Source organism: Ranitomeya variabilis, chromosome 7 (assembly GCF_051348905.1).
Source record: "Ranitomeya variabilis isolate aRanVar5 chromosome 7, aRanVar5.hap1, whole genome shotgun sequence".
Classification (NCBI taxonomy): domain Eukaryota; kingdom Metazoa; phylum Chordata; class Amphibia; order Anura; family Dendrobatidae; genus Ranitomeya; species Ranitomeya variabilis.
In genome coordinates, this window is record NC_135238.1 from 16,583,512 (window position 1) to 16,605,765 (window position 22,254).

Consider the following 22,254-nt stretch of genomic DNA (forward strand, 5'->3'; position numbering starts at 1 on the left):
TATAATGGCTCGTCCTGCTCACAGCTGACGGTTTGTTACAATGGTATCCAGTATGGCTGATGCTTTGTGCCCTGATACATTGTAACAAACCAGCAGAGATTTGTGCTGCTGATGTGTTTGGCTCACAGAGAATTGTTCAGGCAGATGTAATTGCGACAAACCCTCAGCTGTGAGTAGGGAGAGGTGTGAGCGGCAGTAGGGTTAGGTTAGGATTCGTGTTCTGCTGTTCCTGACTACTCTCCTCCTCCTCCTCCTCCGCAGGTTGTCACACAGGCTCCTCACCTGCCCACAATGCAGGAAGCAGGAAGACAGGAGACGCTGGACTGGCCAGACCTCCCCCTCTGCAGGTGCGTACCCCCATTATCAGTAGCACCCCCGAGTACCGGATGATTATCCGTCTGTTCCCGGTCCGCCCTGGTAACGGCAGAGCCATGCCGCAGACACTTGTCTGGTTCTTGTCAGTGACTGAGGACATAGATCCAGAGGCTGAAAGCCGTGACACGATAGTTCTCACAGCTGGGAGTTTGTTGCAATTGCATCCAGTCTGAACAATCCTCTGTAGAGCTGGTGACCAGTACAATGTATCAGGACAGGAAAAATGTTATTTTGCCCAGACTGGATGGAACTGCAACAAACCCTCAGCTGTGGGAAGTAGATTATATCGGGGGTTTATTCTTTGGTTCTCATTCACCGACAGCGAACAGAGGTGACGGCCAGAAACTGAAAAAGCACAAATTTCTCCAGTGTCCTAATGGTTTGTTACAGTGTATCAGTGCAGGCAAAATGTCTCATCCTGGAGGTGATTAGGCGACCCCCATCACTGCCGTGTAACACCAGAGTAAGGGCGCTATGGGGGCACGGTGCCCGCAGGCGGTCAGCCCATCCCCGCCTCTCTATAGATGCCGCGGGGGTCCAAGAAGATTGTGAAGAATTATTAACAGGCGAGAAAGTGACTCCGGGATCTGATGGTTGTAGATCTGATCTGCAGATATGGGGGATTATTATATGGGGCGGAGAAACCTTCTTATATCGGGGGTTTAGTTTCCATGCACCAAATGGTCGCTGTGTTATAGCGGTACTAGATCTACGTATGTGTGATGTGTGTGATGGTGCCATCTCCTCCGTGTCTTCTCATCTCTGGGGAGAGAATAATACAACCTAGATCACACACTCCGCCGACGGAACAAGGAACAAGGACGTAAAGTATTTATCCTGCAGGAAAGGTGCGGCCGAGGTAAAGCTGGCAGCTGAGAGTGTCCACCATAAACCAGCACGGCCCGGAGCGTCCACAATAAACCACAGCGGGGCCCGGAGCATTCACCATAACCACAGCGTGGTCTGGAGTGTTACCATAACCACAGCGGGGCCCAGAGCGTTACCATAACCACAGGGCAGCCCGGAGCTTCCACCATAACCACAATGCGGCCCGCAGCATTCACCATAACCACAGAGCATCCCGGAGCGTTCACCATAACCACAGCACGGCCCGGAGCATCAACCATAACCACAGCGCGGCCTGGAGCGTCCACCATAACCACAGCACGGCCTGGAGCGTTACCATAACCACAGCGCGGCTCGGAGCGTCCACCATAACCACAGCACGGCCCGGAGCATCAACCATAACCACAGCGTGGTCTGGAGTGTTACCATAACCACAGGGCTGCCCGGAGCTTCCACCATAACCGCAATGCGGCCCGCAGCGTCCACCATAACCACAGCACGGCCCGAAGCGTCCACCATAACCACAGAGCATCCCGGAGCGTTCACCATCACTACAGCACAGCCCGGAGCGTTCACCATAACCACAGCGGGGCCCGGAGTGTCCAGCATAACCACAGCGGGGCCCGGAGCGTCCACCAGCGCAGCTCCGAGTGTCCACCATAACCATAGCACGGCCCAGAGTGTCCACCATAACCACAGCGTGGCTCGGAGCATCCACCATAACCACAGCACGGCCCTGAGTGTTCACCATAACCACAGCATGACCCGGAACATTCACCATAACCACAGCGTGGCCCGGAGCGTCCACCATAACCACAGCGTGGCCCAGAGCGTTCACCATAACCACAGCACGGCCTAGAGCGTTACCATAACCACAGCGTGGCTCGGAGCGTCCACCATAACCACAGCGTGGCCCGGAGCGTCCACCATAACCACAGCGCGGCCTGGAGTGTCCACCATAACCACAGCACGGCCTGGAGCGTCCACCATAACCACAGCACAGCCCGGAGCGTCCACCATAACCACAGCACGGCCCGGAGCATCCACCATAACCACAGCACGGCCCGGAGGGTCCACCATAACCACAGCACGGCCCAGTGAGTCCACCATAACCACAGCGTGGCTCGGCGCGTTCACCATAACGACAGCGCAGCCCGGAGCGTTCACCATAACCACAGCGTGGCTCGGAGCGTTCACCATAACCACAGCACGGCCCGGAGCATCAACCATAACCACAGCACAGCCCGGAGCATCAACCATAACCACAGCGGGGCCCGGAGCATTCACCATAACCACAGCATGGCCCGGAGCATCAACCATAAACCACAGCGGGGCCCAGAGTGTTCACCATAACCACAGCACAGCCCGGAGCATCCACCATAACCACAGAGCGGCCCAGAGTGTCCACCATAACCACCGAGTGGCCTGAAGCGTTCACCATAACCAAAGCATGGCCTGGAGCGTCCACCATAAACCACAGCACGGCCCGGAGCGTTCACCATAACTACAGCGCAGCCTGGAGCGTCCACCATAACCACAGCACGGCCCGGAGTGTTCACCATAACCACAGCACGGCCTGGAGCATTACCATAACCACAGCACGGCCCGGAGCGTTACCATAACCACAGCACGGCCCGGAGCGTTACCATAACCACAGCACGACCCGGAGTGTTACCATAACCACAGTGCGGCCCGGAGCGTCCACTATAACTACAGCGCGGCCTGGAGCGTCCACCATAACCACAGCACGACCCGGAGCGTTACCATAACCACAGTGCGGCCCGGAGCGTTACCATAACCACAGTGCGGCCCGGAGCGTTACCATAACCACAGTGCGGCCCGGAGCGTTACCATGACCACAGCGCGTCTCGGAGCATTACCATAACTACAGCGCGGCCTGGAGCGTCCACCATAACCACAGCACGGCCCGGAGCGTTACCATAACCACAGCACGGCCCGGAGCGTTACCATAACCACAGTGCGGCCCGGAGCGTTACCATAACTACAGCACGGCCCGGAGCTTTACCATAACCACAGTGCGGCTCGGAGCATTCACTAGGGATAACATCAATATTATCCAATTTAGGAAAATAAAACCATGCGCTCGTCATCCTGTCCTAAAAAGGTTTTGCCCTTTCATCTTCTTCAAAGGATGCGCCAGTGGTAAGAGGGGGACATAACACAACAGATTCTTCCCCTGCAGCTTGTTGATGGTTTCCAGGTAGCAAAAAGAAAAGGTAAAAGATGAAATTAAGAAAAAAAAACAACTTACCAAACAGATAACGACTGTTAACGATGATGGAAACAGGAAAGAGAAAGTGACACATTTGGTTTTATTTCTGTCATTGTGGCGACAAGACAACAAGCAAACATCGAGCCTCAGGATAAATGTAAATTTAGTTTTCCATATTTTCTGCAGACACATAAGGAACCGATTTTAGGGAGAAATTAATTTGACCAAAATTGAAAAACTAAAATAAAATCTCGGCAGATGAAGCAACCGCCATGTTACATGTTATATTAATGATAGATTTGTCTCTTTTGATTAATGGGAAGGTGACGGGATAACAGAGAAGCGGCATCACCCTCCTACCCCACAATGACCAGCAATAATATCGGACAGCAGCTGGAAAACCAGTGGAACGATGTGCTGGGACGTCTCGCCACCAAGCAGATGTTCCAGTCAGATTGGGATATCGCCGCTTTTGCCATTTTCTTTACCTTTATAGGTGAGAATTTTTTCATCTTTATTTTCTTTTAACCACAATTTGGGCAGCACAAGGACAGAAAGTAAAAAGGATGGAGGAAACACTGAGCACCTCAGGGGATAACATAGGGACTAAGTGTGAGCAAGTGAGGGTGGTGATGGAGGAAACACTGAGCACCTCAGGCGATAACATAGGGACTGAGTGTGAGCAAGTGAGGGTGGTGATGGAGGAAACACTGAGCACCTCAGGGAATAACATAGGGACTGAGTGTGAGCAAGTGAGGGTGGTGATGGAGGAAACACTGAGCACCTCAGGGGATAACATAGGGACTGAGTGTGAGCAAGTGAGGGTGGGGATGGAGGAAACACTGAGCACCTCAGGCGATAACATAGGGACTGAGTGTGAGCAAGTGAGGGTGGGGATGGAGGAAACACTGAGCACCTCAGGGAATAACATAGGGACTGAGTGTGAGCAAGTGAGGGTGGGGATGGAGGAAACACTGAGCACCTCAGGGGATAACATAGGGACTGAGTGTGAGCAAGTGAGGGTGGGGATGGAGGAAACACTGAGCACCTCAGGGGATAACATAGAGACTGAGTGTGAGCAAGTGAGGGTGGTGATGGAGGAAACACTGAGCACCTCAGGGGATAACATAGAGACTGAGTGTGAGCAAGTGAGGGTGGGGATTGAGGAAACACTGAGCACCTCAGGGGATAACATAGAGACTGAGTGTGAGCAAGTGAGGGTGGTGATGGAGGAAACACTGAGCACCTCAGGGGATAACATAGGGACTGAGTGTGAGCAAGTGAGGGTGGGGATGGAGGAAACACTGAGCACCTCAAGGGATAACATAGAGACTGAGTGTGAGCAAGTGAGGGTGGTGATGGAGGAAACACTGAGCACCTCAGGGGATAACATAGAGACTGAGTGTGAGCAAGTGACGGTGGTGATGGAGGAAACACTGAGCACCTCAGGGGATAACATAGGGACTGAGTGTGAGCAAGTGGGGGTGGTGATGGAGGAAACACTGAGCACCTCAGGGGATAACATAGGGACTGAGTGTGAGCACGTGAGGGTGGTGATGGTAGAAACACTGAGCACCTCAGGGGATAACATAGGGACTGAGTGTGAGCAAGTGAGGGTGGGGATGGAGGAAACACTGAGCACCTCAGGGGATAACATAGGGACTGAGTGTGAGCACGTGAGGGTGGTGATGGAGGAAACACTGAGCACCTCAGGGGATAACATAGGGACTGAGTGTGAGCAAGTGAGGGTGGGGATGGAGGAAACACTGAGCACCTCAGGCGATAACATAGGGACTGAGTGTGAGCAAGTGAGGGTGGTGATGGAGGAAACACTGAGCACCTCAGGGAATAACATAGGGACTGAGTGTGAGCAAGTGAGGGTGGTGATGGAGGAAACACTGAGCACCTCAGGGGATAACATAAGGACTGAGTGTGAGCAAGTGAGGGTGGGGATGGAGGAAACACTGAGCACCTCAGGCGATAACATAGGGACTGAGTGTGAGCAAGTGAGGGTGGTGATGGAGGAAACACTGAGCACCTCAGGGAATAACATAGGGACTGAGTGTGAGCAAGTGAGGGTGGTGATGGAGGAAACACTGAGCACCTCAGGGGATAACATAGGGACTGAGTGTGAGCAAGTGAGGGTGGGGATGGAGGAAACACTGAGCACCTCAGGCGATAACATAGGGACTGAGTGTGAGCAAGTGAGGGTGGTGATGGAGGAAACACTGAGCACCTCAGGGGATAACATAGAGATTGAGTGTGAGCAAGTGAGGGTGGGGATTGAGGAAACACTGAGCACCTCAGGGGATAACATAGGGACTGAGTGTGAGCAAGTGAGGGTGGGGATTGAGGAAACACTGAGCACCTCAGGGGATAACATAGGGACTGAGTGTGAGCAAGTGAGGGTGGGGATGGAGGAAACACTGAGCACCTCAGGCGATAACATAGAGACTGAGTGTGAGCAAGTGAGGGTGGTGATGGAGGAAACACTGAGCACCTCAGGGGATAACATAGAGACTGAGTGTGAGCAAGTGAGGGTGGGGATTGAGGAAACACTGAGCACCTCAGGGGATAACATAGGGACTGAGTGTGAGCAAGTGAGGGAGGTGATGGAGGAAACACTGAGCACCTCAGGGAATAACATAGGGACTGAGTGTGAGCAAGTGAGGGTGGTGATGGAGGAAACACTGAGCACCTCAGGGGATAACATAGGGACTGAGTGTGAGCAAGTGAGGGTGGGGATGGAGGAAACACTGAGCACCTCAGGCGATAACATAGGGACTGAGTGTGAGCAAGTGAGGGTGGTGATGGAGGAAACACTGAGCACCTCAGGGAATAACATAGGGACTGAGTGTGAGCAAGTGAGGGTGGTGATGGAGGAAACACTGAGCACCTCAGGGGATAACATAGGGACTGAGTGTGAGCAAGTGAGGGTGGGGATGGAGGAAACACTGAGCACCTCAGGCGATAACATAGGGACTGAGTGTGAGCAAGTGAGGGTGGTGATGGAGGAAACACTGAGCACCTCAGGGGATAACATAGAGATTGAGTGTGAGCAAGTGAGGGTGGGGATTGAGGAAACACTGAGCACCTCAGGGGATAACATAGGGACTGAGTGTGAGCAAGTGAGGGTGGGGATTGAGGAAACACTGAGCACCTCAGGGGATAACATAGGGACTGAGTGTGAGCAAGTGAGGGTGGGGATGGAGGAAACACTGAGCACCTCAGGGGATAACATAGAGACTGAGTGTGAGCAAGTGAGGGTGGTGATGGAGGAAACACTGAGCACCTCAGGGGATAACATAGAGACTGAGTGTGAGCAAGTGAGGGTGGGGATTGAGGAAACACTGAGCACCTCAGGGGATAACATAGAGACTGAGTGTGAGCAAGTGAGGGTGGTGATGGAGGAAACACTGAGCACCTCAGGGGATAACATAGGGACTGAGCGTGAGCAAGTGAGGGTGGGGATGGAGGAAACACTGAGCACCTCAAGGGATAACATAGAGACTGAGTGTGAGCAAGTGAGGGTGGTGATGGAGGAAACACTGAGCACCTCAGGGGATAACATAGAGACTGAGTGTGAGCAAGTGACGGTGGTGATGGAGGAAACACTGAGCACCTCAGGGGATAACGTAGAGATTGAGTGTGAGCAAGTGGGGGTGGTGATGGAGGAAACACTGAGCACCTCAGGGGATAACATAGGGACTGAGTGTGAGCACGTGAGGGTGGTGATGGTAGAAACACTGAGCACCTCAGGGGATAACATAGGGACTGAGTGTGAGCAAGTGAGGGTGGGGATGGAGGAAACACTGAGCACCTCAGGGGATAACATAGAGACTGAGTGTGAGCAAGTGAGGGTGGTGATGGAGGAAACACTGAGCACCTCAGGGGATAACATAGGGACTGAGTGTGAACAAGTGAGGGAGGTGATGGAGGAAACACTGAGCACCTCAGGGGATAACATAGAGACTGAGTGTGAGCAAGTGACGGTGGTGATGGAGGAAACACTGAGCACCTCAGGGGATAACATAGGGACTGAGTGTGAGCAAGTGAGGGTGGGGATGGAGGAAACACTGAGCACCTCAGGCGATAACATAGGGACTGAGTGTGAGCAAGTGAGGGTGGTGATGGAGGAAACACTGAGCACCTCAGGGAATAACATAGGGACTGAGTGTGAGCAAGTGAGGGTGGTGATGGAGGAAACACTGAGCACCTCAGGGGATAACATAGGGACTGAGTGTGAGCAAGTGAGGGTGGGGATGGAGGAAACACTGAGCACCTCAGGCGATAACATAGGGACTGAGTGTGAGCAAGTGAGGGTGGTGATGGAGGAAACACTGAGCACCTCAGGGAATAACATAGGGACTGAGTGTGAGCAAGTGAGGGTGGTGATGGAGGAAACACTGAGCACCTCAGGGGATAACACAGGGACTGAGTGTGAGCAAGTGAGGGTGGGGATGGAAGAAACACTGAGCACCTCAGGCGATAACATAGGGACTGAGTGTGAGCAAGTGAGGGTGGTGATGGAGGAAACACTGAGCACCTCAGGGGATAACATAGAGATTGAGTGTGAGCAAGTGAGGGTGGGGATTGAGGAAACACTGAGCACCTCAGGGGATAACATAGGGACTGAGTGTGAGCAAGTGAGGGTGGGGATTGAGGAAACACTGAGCACCTCAGGGGATAACATAGGGACTGAGTGTGAGCAAGTGAGGGTGGGGATGGAGGAAACACTGAGCACCTCAGGGGATAACATAGAGACTGAGTGTGAGCAAGTGAGGGTGGTGATGGAGGAAACACTGAGCACCTCAGGGGATAACATAGAGACTGAGTGTGAGCAAGTGAGGGTGGGGATTGAGGAAACACTGAGCACCTCAGGGGATAACATAGAGACTGAGTGTGAGCAAGTGAGGGTGGTGATGGAGGAAACACTGAGCACCTCAGGGGATAACATAGGGACTGAGTGTGAGCAAGTGAGGGTGGGGATGGAGGAAACACTGAGCACCTCAAGGGATAACATAGAGACTGAGTGTGAGCAAGTGAGGGTGGTGATGGAGGAAACACTGAGCACCTCAGGGGATAACATAGAGACTGAGTGTGAGCAAGTGACGGTGGTGATGGAGGAAACACTGAGCACCTCAGGGGATAACGTAGAGATTGAGTGTGAGCAAGTGGGGGTGGTGATGGAGGAAACACTGAGCACCTCAGGGGATAACATAGGGACTGAGTGTGAGCACGTGAGGGTGGTGATGGTAGAAACACTGAGCACCTCAGGGGATAACATAGGGACTGAGTGTGAGCAAGTGAGGGTGGGGATGGAGGAAACACTGAGCACCTCAGGGGATAACATAGAGACTGAGTGTGAGCAAGTGAGGGTGGTGATGGAGGAAACACTGAGCACCTCAGGGGATAACATAGCGACTGAGTGTGAACAAGTGAGGGAGGTGATGGAGGAAACACTGAGCACCTCAGGGGATAACATAGGGACTAAGTGTGAGCAAGTGAGGGTGGTGATGGAGGAAACGCTGAGCACCTCAGGGGATAACATAGGGACGGAGTGTGAGCAAGTGAGGGTGGTGATGGAGGAAACACTGAGCACCTCAGGGGATAACATAGGGACTGAGTGTGAGCAAGTGAGGGTGGTGATGGAGGAAACACTGAGCACCTCAGGGGATAACATAGGGACTGAGTGTGAGCAAGTGAGGGTGGTGATGGAGGAAACACTGAGCACCTCAGGGGATAACATACAGACTGAGTGTAAGCATGTGAGGGTGAAATGGAGGAAACACTGAGCACCTCAGGGGATAACATAGGGACTGAGTGTGAGCATGTGAGGGTGAAATGGAGGAAACACTGAGCACCTTAGGGGATAACATAGGGACTGAGTGTGAGCAAGTGAGGGAGGTGATGGAGGAAACACTGAGCACCTCAGGGGATAACATAGGGACTGAGTGTGAGCAAGTGAGGGTGAAATGGAGGAAACACTGAGCACCTCAGGGGATAACATACAGACTGAGTGTGCGCAAGTGAGGGTGGGGATGGAGGAAACACTGAGCACCTCAGGGGATAACATAGAGACTGAGTGTGAGCAAGTGAGGGTGGTGATGGAGGAAACACTGAGCACCTCAGGGGATAACATACAGACTGAGTGTGCGCAAGTGAGGGTGGGGATGGAGGAAACACTGAGCACCTCAGGGGATAACATAGGGACTGAATGTGAGCAAGTGTGGGTGGGGATGGAGGAAACACTGAGCACCTCAGGGGATAACATAGGGACTGAGTGTGAGCACGTGAGGGTGGTGATGGAGGAAACACTGAGCACCTCAGGGGATAACATAGGGACTGAGTGTGAGCAAGTGAGGGTGGTGATGGAGGAAACACTGAGCACCTCAGTGGGTATGTGAGCTATTGGCTGCCTAAAAGTGACCTCCTAAAAGAGTGTGGAATAGAGTGCCCAAATCCCTGAGTGCACTATTGAGCGCCGGTTCCTCAGGGGCTTCCCACAATGAGTGAGTTATCGAGCGCTCGATCGTATGCTTAGATGAGCTTATAAGTTAACAATTGTGTGTCCTCCGTCATCGGGTGATGGTCAGCCTGTTTGCACTGCCTGATTATGGTGAAAAGAGTCATCCTAAAAGCGGAGGAAAGTCTGGGAAAGTGATAGAAGTGAGTGCAGGCTGCGTACAATCACCCATCCTGTCATTGTGGACCCATCTGTCATCCGTCCTTCTGTCCCCAGGGCTCATCCTCCTCCTCATCCTCCTGGTCCTCATCAGATGCTGTTGCTGCTGTTGTTGTGACTGCGATTCCCAAGTTGACAAGGTAACACGAGTCTGCGCCTGTCGCCTTCTCCCCACGGACCGAGCCGTCAGCTCCGCTAAGACAGCAGCCAATTCCTGGCGCACAAGGAGACACACGACAGGCAATCCTCGGCCCTCGGGGGGCCATATTGGATTAGGTCTCAACACTCCAGGAGTTTAGGGAAAATTCCACCTTATATTGTGTGAGACGTCATCATAACAATACAGGCCCAAATAATACCCCCATATAGTGCTCAAATACCACGCGCTATCTGGGTAACCGCCATACCTTTCCCAAAATATCAGCAATAAATTCTAACACTAGTCCAATATTAATGCCCCCGGTGACCCATGGACCTTATACTACAAATCTAGCGTTCCATAGGAAGAGTGCCGCCATATCACGCCGCCTTTCCAGTAATGCCGCAATTTCTGTTTTCCAAGTCATTCAGCCATAAAAGAAAATAATCCGATTCTGGCTGCAGAGACTGTAGGAAACATAAAAGTGAGAAAATATAAAAGTGAGAAAATAATGACAAAAAATCGTATCATCCCGGACATCAGAGCAATAGCAAGAGCGCGGACAGACCCCCAATAAACATAGAGCAAAAGAGTATGGGGGGCAGGCGGAAAACCGACAGGTAGTGAGAGTGTCGCCACATCCCAGTACATACAGCACAATGGTAACACAGACTGACTTATCTCTAGGAGCGGAAACAGGACTAGAAAATGATGCCATATCTGTACCGTAATAATATGTACCGCAATAATGTGTAATCAACTGACAGATAACCGCTCATAGTATCTCACTAATGATAACGAGGAGACAAAAGAGAGTCCAGCACACGGACAGAAAGGGAAGATAGCATGTTATATTCTTGTACATGGGGGGCAGTATTATAGTAGTTATATTCTTGTACATAGGAGCAGTATTATAGTAGTTATATTCTTGTACATAGGAGCAGTATTATAGTAGTTATATTCTTGTACATAGGGGCAGTATTATAGTAGTTATATTCTTGAACATAGGGGGCAGTATTATAGTAGTTATATTCTTGTACATAGGGGTAGTATTATAGTAGTTATATTCCTGTACATAGGAGCAGTATTATAGTAGTTCTATTCTTGTACATAGGAGCAGTATTATAGTAGTTATATTCTTGTACATAGGGGCAGTATTATAGTAGTTATATTCTTGAACATAGGGGGCAGTATTATAGTAGTTATATTCTTGTACATAGGGGCAGTATTATAGTAGTTATATTCTTGTACATAGGGGCAGTATTATAGTAGTTATATTCTTGTACATAGGGGCAGTATTATAGTAGTTATATTCTTGTACATAGGGGTAGTATTATAGTAGTTATATTCTTGTATATAGGAGCAGTATTATAGTAGTTATATTCCTATACATAGGGGCAGTATTATAGTAGTTATATTCTTGTACGTAGGGGGCAGTATTATAGTAGTTATATTCTTGTACATAGGAGCAGTATTATAGTAGTTATATTCTTGTACATAGGAGCAGTATTATAGTAGTTATATTCTTGTACATAGGGGCAGTATTATAGTAGTTATATTCTTGTACATAGGGGCAGTATTATAGTAGTTATATTCTTGTACGTAGGGGGCAGTATTATAGTAGTTATATTCTTGTACATAGGAGCAGTATTATAGTAGTTATATTCTTGTACATAGGAGCAGTATTATAGTAGTTATATTCTTGTATATAGGGGCAGTATTATAGTAGTTATATTCTTGTACATAGGGGCAGTATTATAGTAGTTATATTCTTGTACATAGGAGCAGTATTATAGTAGTTATATTCTTGTACATAGAGGGCAGTATTATAGTAGTTATATTCTTGTACATAGGAGCAGTATTATAGTAGTTATATTCTTATACATAGGGGCAGTATTATAGTAGTTATATTCTTGTACATAGGAGCAGTATTATAGTAGTTATATTCTTGTACATAGGGGCAGTATTATAGTAGTTATATTCTTGTACATAGGGGCAGTATTATAGTAGTTATATTCTTGTACATAGGAGCAGTATTATAGTAGTTATATTCTTGTACATAGAGGGCAGTATTATAGTAGTTATATTCTTGTACATAGGGGCAGTATTATAGTAGTTATATTCTTGTACACAGGAGCAGTATTATAGTAGTTATATTCTTGTACATAGGGGCAGTATTATAGTAGTTATATTCTTGTACATAGGAGCAGTATTATAGTAGTTATATTCTTGTACATAGGGGCAGTATTATAGTAGTTATATTCTTGTACATAGGGGCAGTATTATAGTAGTTATATTCTTGTACGTAGGGGGCAGTATTATAGTAGTTATATTCTTGTACATAGGAGCAGTATTATAGTAGTTATATTCTTGTACATAGGAGCAGTATTATAGTAGTTATATTCTTGTATATAGGGGCAGTATTATAGTAGTTATATTCTTGTACATAGGGGCAGTATTATAGTAGTTATATTCTTGTACATAGGAGCAGTATTATAGTAGTTATATTCTTGTACATAGAGGGCAGTATTATAGTAGTTATATTCTTGTACATAGGAGCAGTATTATAGTAGTTATATTCTTGTACATAGGAGCAGTATTATAGTAGTTATATTCTTGTATATAGGGGCAGTATTATAGCAGTTATATTCTTGTATATAGGAGCAGTATTATAGTAGTTATATTCTTGTACATAGGAGCAGTATTATAGTAGTTATATTCTTGTACATAGGGGCAGTATTATAGTAGTTATATTCTTGTACATAGGGGCAGTATTATAGTAGTTATATTCTTGTACATAGGAGCAGTATTATAGTAGTTATATTCTTGTACATAGGAGCAGTATTATAGTAGTTATATTCTTGTACATAGAGGGCAGTATTATAGTATATTCTTGTACATATGGGGCAGTATTATAGTAGTTATATTCTTGTACATAGGAGCAGTATTATAGTAGTTATATTCTTGTACATAGGAGCAGTATTATAGTAGTTATATTCTTGTACATAGGGGCAGTATTATAGTAGTTATATTCTTGTACATAGAGGGCAGTATTATAGTATATTCTTGTACATAGGGGCAGTATTATAGTAGTTATATTCTTGTACATAGGGGCAGTATTATAGTAGTTATATTCTTGTACATAGGAGCAGTATTATAGTAGTTATATTCTTGTACATAGGAGCAGTATTATAGTAGTTCTATTCTTGTACATAGGAGCAGTATTATAGTAGTTCTATTCTTGTACATAGGAGCAGTATTATAGTAGTTATATTCTTGTACATAGGAGCGGTATTATAGTAGTTATATTCTTGTACATAGGGGCAGTATTATAGTATATTCTTGTACATATGGGGCAGTATTATAGTAGTTATATTCTTGTACATAGGGGCAGTATTATAGTAGTTATATTCTTGTACATAGGAGCAGTATTATAGTAGTTATATTCTTGTACATAGGGGCAGTATTATAGTAGTTATATTCTTGTACATATGGGGCAGTATTATAGTAGTTATATTCTTGTACATATGGGCAGTATTATAGTAGTTATATTCTTGTACATAGGGGCAGTATTATAGTAGTTATATTCTTGTACATATGGGGCAGTATTACAGTAGTTATATTCTTGTACATAGGGGCAGTATTATAGTAGTTATATTCTTGTACATAGGAGCAGTATTATAGTAGTTATATTCTTGTACATAGGGGCAGTATTATAGTAGTTATATTCTTGTACATAGGGGGGCAGTATTATAGTAGTTATATTCTTGTACATAGGGGGGCAGTATTATAGTAGTTATATTCTTGTACATAGGAGCAGTATTATAGTAGTTATATTCTTGTACATAGGGGCAGTATTATAGTAGTTATATTCTTGTACATATGGGGCAGTATTATAGTAGTTATATTCTTGTACACAGGAGCAGTATTATAGTAGTTATATTCTTGTACATAAGGGGCAGTATTATAGTAGTTATATTCTTGTACATAGGGGCAGTATTATAGTAGTTATATTCTTGTACATAGGAGCAGTATTATAGTAGTTATATTCTTGTACATAGGGGCAGTATTATAGTAGTTATATTCTTGTACATAGGGGGCAGTATTATAGTAGTTATATTCTTGTACATAGGGGCAGTATTATAGTAGTTATATTCTTGTACATAGGAGCAGTATTATAGTAGTTATATTCTTGTACATAGGAGCAGTATTATAGCAGTTATATTCTTGTACATAGGGACAGTATTATAGCAGTTATATTCTTGTACATAGGGGCAGTATTATAGCAGTTATATTCTTGTACATAGGGGCAGTATTATAGTAGTTATATTCTTGTACATAGGGGCAGTATTATAGTAGTTATATTCTTGTACATAGGGGCAGCATTATAGTAGTTATATTCTTGTACATAGGAGCAGTATTATAGTAGTTATATTCTTGTACATAGGGGCAGTATTATACTAGTTATATTCTTGTACATAGGAGCAGTATTATAGTAGTTATATTCTTGTACATAGGAGCAGTATTATAGTAGTTATATTCTTGTACATAGGGGCAGTATTATAGTAGTTATATTCTTGTACATATGGGGCAGTATTATAGTAGTTATATTCTTGTACATAGGAGCAGTATTATAGTAGTTATATTCTTGTACATAGGAGCAGTATTATAGTAGTTATATTCTTGTACATATGGGGCAGTATTATAGTAGTTATATTCTTGTACATAGGAGCAGTATTATAGTAGTTATATTCTTGTACATAGGGGCAGTATTATACTAGTTATATTCTTGTACATAGGAGCAGTATTATAGTAGTTATATTCTTGTACATAGGAGCAGTATTATAGTAGTTATATTCTTGTACATAGGGGCAGTATTATAGTAGTTATATTCTTGTACATAGGGGCAGTATTATACTAGTTATATTCTTGTACATAGGAGCAGTATTATAGTAGTTATATTCTTGTACATAGGAGCAGTATTATAGTAGTTATATTCTTGTACATAGGGGCAGTATTATAGTAGTTATATTCTTGTACATATGGGGCAGTATTATAGTAGTTATATTCTTGTACATAGGAGCAGTATTATAGTAGTTATATTCTTGTACATAGGAGCAGTATTATAGTAGTTATATTCTTGTACATATGGGGCAGTATTATAGTAGTTATATTCTTGTACATAGGAGCAGTATTATAGTAGTTATATTCTTGTACATAGGGGCAGTATTATACTAGTTATATTCTTGTACATAGGAGCAGTATTATAGTAGTTATATTCTTGTACATAGGAGCAGTATTATAGTAGTTATATTCTTGTACATAGGGGCAGTATTATAGTAGTTATATTCTTGTACATAGGGGCAGTATTATACTAGTTATATTCTTGTACATAGGAGCAGTATTATAGTAGTTATATTCTTGTACATAGGAGCAGTATTATAGTAGTTATATTCTTGTACATAGGGGCAGTATTATAGTAGTTATATTCTTGTACATAGGGGCAGTATTATAGTAGTTATATTCTTGTACATAGGGGCAGCATTATAGTAGTTATATTCTTGTACATAGGAGGCAGTATTATAGTAGTTATATTCTTGTACATAGGAGCAGTATTATAGTAGTTATATTCTTGTACATAGGGGCAGTATTATACTAGTTATATTCTTGTACATAGGAGCAGTATTATAGTAGTTATATTCTTGTACAATAGGAGCAGTATTATAGTAGTTATATTCTTGTACATAGGGGCAGTATTATACTAGTTATATTCTTGTACATAGGAGCAGTATTATAGTAGTTATATTCTTGTACAATAGGGGCAGTATTATAGTAGTTATATTCTTGTACATAGGGGCAGTATTATAGTAGTTATATTCTTGTACATAGGGGCAGCATTATAGTAGTTATATTCTTGTACATAGGAGGCAGTATTATAGTAGTTATATTCTTGTACATAGGAGCAGTATTATAGTAGTTATATTCTTGTACATAGGGGCAGTATTATAGTAGTTATATTCTTGTACATAGGAGCAGTATTATAGTAGTTATATTCTTGTACATAGGAGCAGTATTATAGTAGTTATATTCTTGTACATAGGAGCAGTATTATAGTAGTTATATTCTTGTACATAGGGGCAGTATTATAGTAGTTATATTCTTGTACATAGGAGCAGTATTATAGTAGTTATATTCTTGTACATATGGGGCAGTATTATAGTAGTTATATTCTTGTACATAGGAGCAGTATTATAGTAGTTATATTCTTGTACATAGGGGCAGTATTATAGTAGTTATATTCCTGTACATAGGGGCAGTATTATAGTAGTTATATTCTTGTATATAGGAGCAGTATTATAGTAGTTATATTCCTATACATAGGGGCAGTATTATAGTAGTTATATTCTTGTACGTAGGGGGCAGTATTATAGTAGTTATATTCTTGTACATAGGAGCAGTATTATAGTAGTTATATTCTTGTACATAGGAGCAGTATTATAGTAGTTATATTCTTGTACATAGGGGCAGTATTATAGTAGTTATATTCTTGTACATAGGGGCAGTATTATAGTAGTTATATTCTTGTACGTAGGGGGCAGTATTATAGTAGTTATATTCTTGTACATTGGAGCAGTATTATAGTAGTTATATTCTTGTACATAGGAGCAGTATTATAGTAGTTATATTCTTGTATATAGGGGCAGTATTATAGTAGTTATATTCTTGTACATAGGGGCAGTATTATAGTAGTTATATTCTTGTACATAGGAGCAGTATTATAGTAGTTATATTCTTGTACATAGAGGGCAGTATTATAGTAGTTATATTCTTGTACATAGGAGCAGTATTATAGTAGTTATATTCTTATACATAGGGGCAGTATTATAGTAGTTATATTCTTGTACATAGGAGCAGTATTATAGTAGTTATATTCTTGTACATAGGGGCAGTATTATAGTAGTTATATTCTTGTACATAGGGGCAGTATTATAGTAGTTATATTCTTGTACATAGGAGCAGTATTATAGTAGTTATATTCTTGTACATAGAGGGCAGTATTATAGTAGTTATATTCTTGTACATAGGGGCAGTATTATAGTAGTTATATTCTTGTACATAGGGGCAGTATTATAGTAGTTATATTCTTGTACATAGGAGCAGTATTATAGTAGTTATATTCTTGTACATAGGGGCAGTATTATAGTAGTTATATTCTTGTACATAGGGGCAGTATTATAGTAGTTATATTCTTGTACGTAGGGGGCAGTATTATAGTAGTTATATTCTTGTACATAGGAGCAGTATTATAGTAGTTATATTCTTGTACATAGGAGCAGTATTATAGTAGTTATATTCTTGTATATAGGGGCAGTATTATAGTAGTTATATTCTTGTACATAGGAGGCAGTATTATAGTAGTTATATTCTTGTACATAGAGGGCAGTATTATAGTAGTTATATTCTTGTACATAGGAGTATTATAGTAGTTATATTCTTGTATATAGGGGCAGTATTATAGCAGTTATATTCTTGTATATAGGAGCAGTATTATAGTAGTTATATTCTTGTACATAGGAGCAGTATTATAGTAGTTATATTCTTGTACATAGGGGCAGTATTATAGTAGTTATATTCTTGTACATAGGGGCAGTATTATAGTAGTTATATTCTTGTACATAGGAGCAGTATTATAGTAGTTATATTCTTGTACATAGGAGCAGTATTATAGTAGTTATATTCTTGTACATAGGGGCAGTATTATAGTAGTTATATTCTTGTACATAGAGGGCAGTATTATAGTATATTCTTGTACATATGGGGCAGTATTATAGTAGTTCTATTCTTGTACATAGGAGCAGTATTATAGTAGTTATATTCTTGTACATAGGAGCAGTATTATAGTAGTTATATTCTTGTACATAGGGGCAGTATTATAGTAGTTATATTCTTGTACATAGAGGGCAGTATTATAGTATATTCTTGTACATAGGGGCAGTATTATAGTAGTTATATTCTTGTACATAGGGGCAGTATTATAGTAGTTATATTCTTGTACATAGGAGCAGTATTATAGTAGTTATATTCTTGTACATAGGAGCAGTATTATAGTAGTTCTATTCTTGTACATAGGAGCAGTATTATAGTAGTTATATTCTTGTACATAGGGGCAGTATTATAGTATATTCTTGTACATATGGGGCAGTATTATAGTAGTTATATTCTTGTACATAGGGGCAGTATTATAGTAGTTATATTCTTGTACATAGGAACAGTATTATAGTAGTTATATTCTTGTACATAGGGGCAGTATTATAGTAGTTATATTCTTGTACATATGGGGCAGTATTATAGTAGTTATATTCTTGTACATATGGGCAGTATTATAGTAGTTATATTCTTGTACATAGGGGCAGTATTATAGTAGTTATATTCTTGTACATATGGGGCAGTATTATAGTAGTTATATTCTTGTACATAGGGGCAGTATTATAGTAGTTATATTCTTGTACATAGGAGCAGTATTATAGTAGTTATATTCTTGTACATAGGGGCAGTATTATAGTAGTTATATTCTTGTACATAGGGGGGCAGTATTATAGTAGTTATATTCTTGTACATAGGAGCAGTATTATAGTAGTTATATTCTTGTACATAGGGGCAGTATTATAGTAGTTATATTCTTGTACATATGGGGCAGTATTATAGTAGTTATATTCTTGTACATAGGGGCAGTATTATAGTAGTTATATTCTTGTACATAGGAGCAGTATTATAGTAGTTATGTTCTTGTACATAGGGGCAGTATTATAGTAGTTATATTCTTGTACATAAGGGGCAGTATTATAGTAGTTATATTCTTGTACATAGGGGCAGTATTATAGTAGTTATATTCTTGTACACAGGAGCAGTATTATAGTAGTTATATTCTTGTACATAAGGGGCAGTATTATAGTAGTTATATTCTTGTACATAGGGGCAGTATTATAGTAGTTATATTCTTGTACATAGGAGCAGTATTATAGTAGTTATATTCTTGTACATAGGGGCAGTATTACAGTAGTTATATTCTTGTACATAGGGGCAGTATTATAGTAGTTATATTCTTGTACATAGGAGCAGTATTATAGTAGTTATGTTCTTGTACATAGGGGCAGTATTATAGTAGTTATATTCTTGTACATATGGGGCAGTATTATAGCAGTTATATTCTTGTACATAGGGGCAGTATTATAGTAGTTATATTCTTGTACATAGGGGCAGTATTATAGTAGTTATATTCTTGTACATAGGGGCAGTATTATAGTAGTTATATTCTTGTACATAGGGGCAGCATTATAGTAGTTATATTCTTGTACATAGGAGGCAGTATTATAGTAGTTATATTCTTGTACATAGGGGCAGTATTATAGTAGTTATATTCTTGTACATAGGAGCAGTATTATAGTAGTTATATTCTTGTACATATGGGGCAGTATTATAGTAGTTATATTCTTGTACATAGGGGCAGTATTATAGTTGTTATATTCCTGTACATAGGAGCAGTATTATAGTAGTTATATTCTTGTACATAGGAGCAGTATTATAGTAGTTATATTCTTGTACATAGGGGCAGTATTATAGTAGTTATATTCTTGTACATAGGAGCAGTATTATAGTAGTTATATTCTTGTACATAGCAGTATTATAGTAGTTATATTCTTGTACATAGGAGCAGTATTATAGTAGTTATATTCTTGTACATACAGTAGGAGCAGTATTATAGTAGTTGTATTCTTGTACATAGGAGCAGTATTATAGTAGTTATATTCCTGTACATAGGGGCAGTATTATAGTAGTTATATTCTTGTACATAGGGGCAGTATTATAGTAGTTATATTCTTGTACATAGGGGCAGCATTATAGTAGTTATATTCTTGTACATAGGAGGCAGTATTATAGTAGTTATATTCTTGTACATAGGGGCAGTATTATAGTAGTTATATTCTTGTACATAGGGGCAGCATTATAGTAGTTATATTCCTGTACATAGGGGCAGTATTATAGTAGTTATATTCTTGTACATAGGGGCAGTATTATAGTAGTTATATTCTTGTACATAGGGGCAGCATTATAGTAGTTATATTCTTGTACATAGGGGCAGTATTATAGTAGTTATATTCTTGTACATAGGAGCAGTATTATAGTAGTTATATTCTAGTACATAGGAGCAGTATTATAGTAGTTATATTCTTGTACATTGGAGCAGTATTATAGTAGTTATATTCTTGTACATAGGGGCAGTATTATAGTAGTTATATTCTTGTACATAGGGGCAGCATTATAGAAGTTATATTCTTGTACATAGGAGCAGTATTATAGTAGTTATATTCTTGTACATAGGAGCAGTATTATAGTAGTTATATTCTTGTATATAGGAGCAGTATTATAGTAGTTATATTCTTGTACATAGGAGCAGTATTATAGTAGTTATATTCTTGTACATTGGAGCAGTATTATAGTAGTTATATTCTTGTACATAGGGGCAGTATTATAGTAGTTATATTCTTGTACATAGGAGCAGTATTATAGTAGTTATACTCTTGTACATAGGAGCAGTATTATAGTAGTTATATTCTTGTATATAGGGGCAGTATTATAGTAGTTATATTCTTGTACATAGGGGCAGTATTATAGTAGTTATATTCTTGTACATAGAGGCAGTATTATAGTAGTTATATTCTTGTATATAGGGGCAGTATTATAGTAGTTATATTCTTGTATATAGGGGCAGTATTATAGTAGTTATATTCCTGTACATAGGGGCAGTATCATAGTAGTTATATTTTTGCACTCTGGATCAGTAATGTAGCAATTTTTGTCATTTTTTTACAGAGAAAATATAAACAGAAAGTTGGGGTTGACAATCTCGCTCTGGAGCCGTAGTCTCACCCGTCCCTGGGTTGACAGCTAATGGAGACAATGAAACTGAATCACTGAGGTTCTGTTATGCGCTTACTTCCTCTGGATTATTATCACATGTAGGACGTAATAACACTGATTGTATTAATAGAACAGATATTGATTATTAGAATTTATGCCGCCATACGCTCCTTCACCACTAGAGGGCACAATCCTCTTTTCCTCCATAGGGGCTTATTGCTGGAGACTGAGCGATGTCCTTATAAGTTTCCTTCAGATTTTCTGTCTTGTACATGTTGCATCTTTCGCTCCTTGTGGTTTTCTCCGCTCACACCCAGAGCTGCATTCAGGATTTGCTGTGACAGGACGGTGCATTATCGGGGGCTCAGATGTTGGGGATGTGAAGCTAAATTGGGCGACCTGCCAGGATTGTATTTGCAGCTTTGGGTGTGAATGGAGCAATAAATTCAAAATAAATTTAAATTAAACGAAAAAAAAAAAAGCAAAGAAGATATTTTGTTGTAAAATAAAGTTTTTAAAACTTTTTTTCTATTTGTATGAAAGGACTTGGGGGTCCCACGGTGCCTTACATTACCCCCCACTGTCATGGCAGGGGCCACTCTATGGGACCAAGTGTCTCTTAAAGGGGTTTTCCCACTTCTATCCCCTTAATGTCACATCTACCTATGAATTTGTGGCTCCATAGAGGCAGCTGCATGGTCTATTGGGGTGCAAGGTCGTCACAAATCCCCCGTCAGAGGTGCAGGACGCTGCGCGGTCGCTCCACCATACTTTACCCTGCATCTCTTCTCCAATAGGACACAACTATGATTAGTGACTGCAGACAATAATAAGGGCGAGGAGCTTTATACACTTGGAGCAGAAGATTTAGGGTATAAGGGGTTAATAGCGTGAAAAAAAGAAGCAGAAAATGACATTAATGTGAATCCGTTCATGTGACGATGACGATGGAAGTCAACAATTAGCGCTCGGGACTACGCCGGGTCATGCGATATCAAACCCTCCGCGAAATAAAATAATTAAAGGGGTTCTCCAGACATTTAAAGGGATTGTCAT

General features: G+C 42.1%; 1 protein-coding gene across 1 annotated transcript; it reads left to right on the top strand.

Moving 5' to 3' along the window:
* The first annotated feature begins 159 nt into the window (after positions 1–159).
* Positions 160–21,723, top strand: SMIM22 (small integral membrane protein 22). The gene is made up of 4 exons (XM_077274289.1): positions 160–347; positions 3,778–3,950; positions 10,197–10,279; positions 21,151–21,723. The coding sequence occupies exons 2-4, from the start codon at positions 3,821–3,823 to the stop codon at positions 21,199–21,201; spliced, it is 264 nt and encodes an 87-aa protein (XP_077130404.1). The 5' UTR covers positions 160–347; positions 3,778–3,820; the 3' UTR covers positions 21,202–21,723.
* The last annotated feature ends 531 nt before the right edge of the window (positions 21,724–22,254 follow it).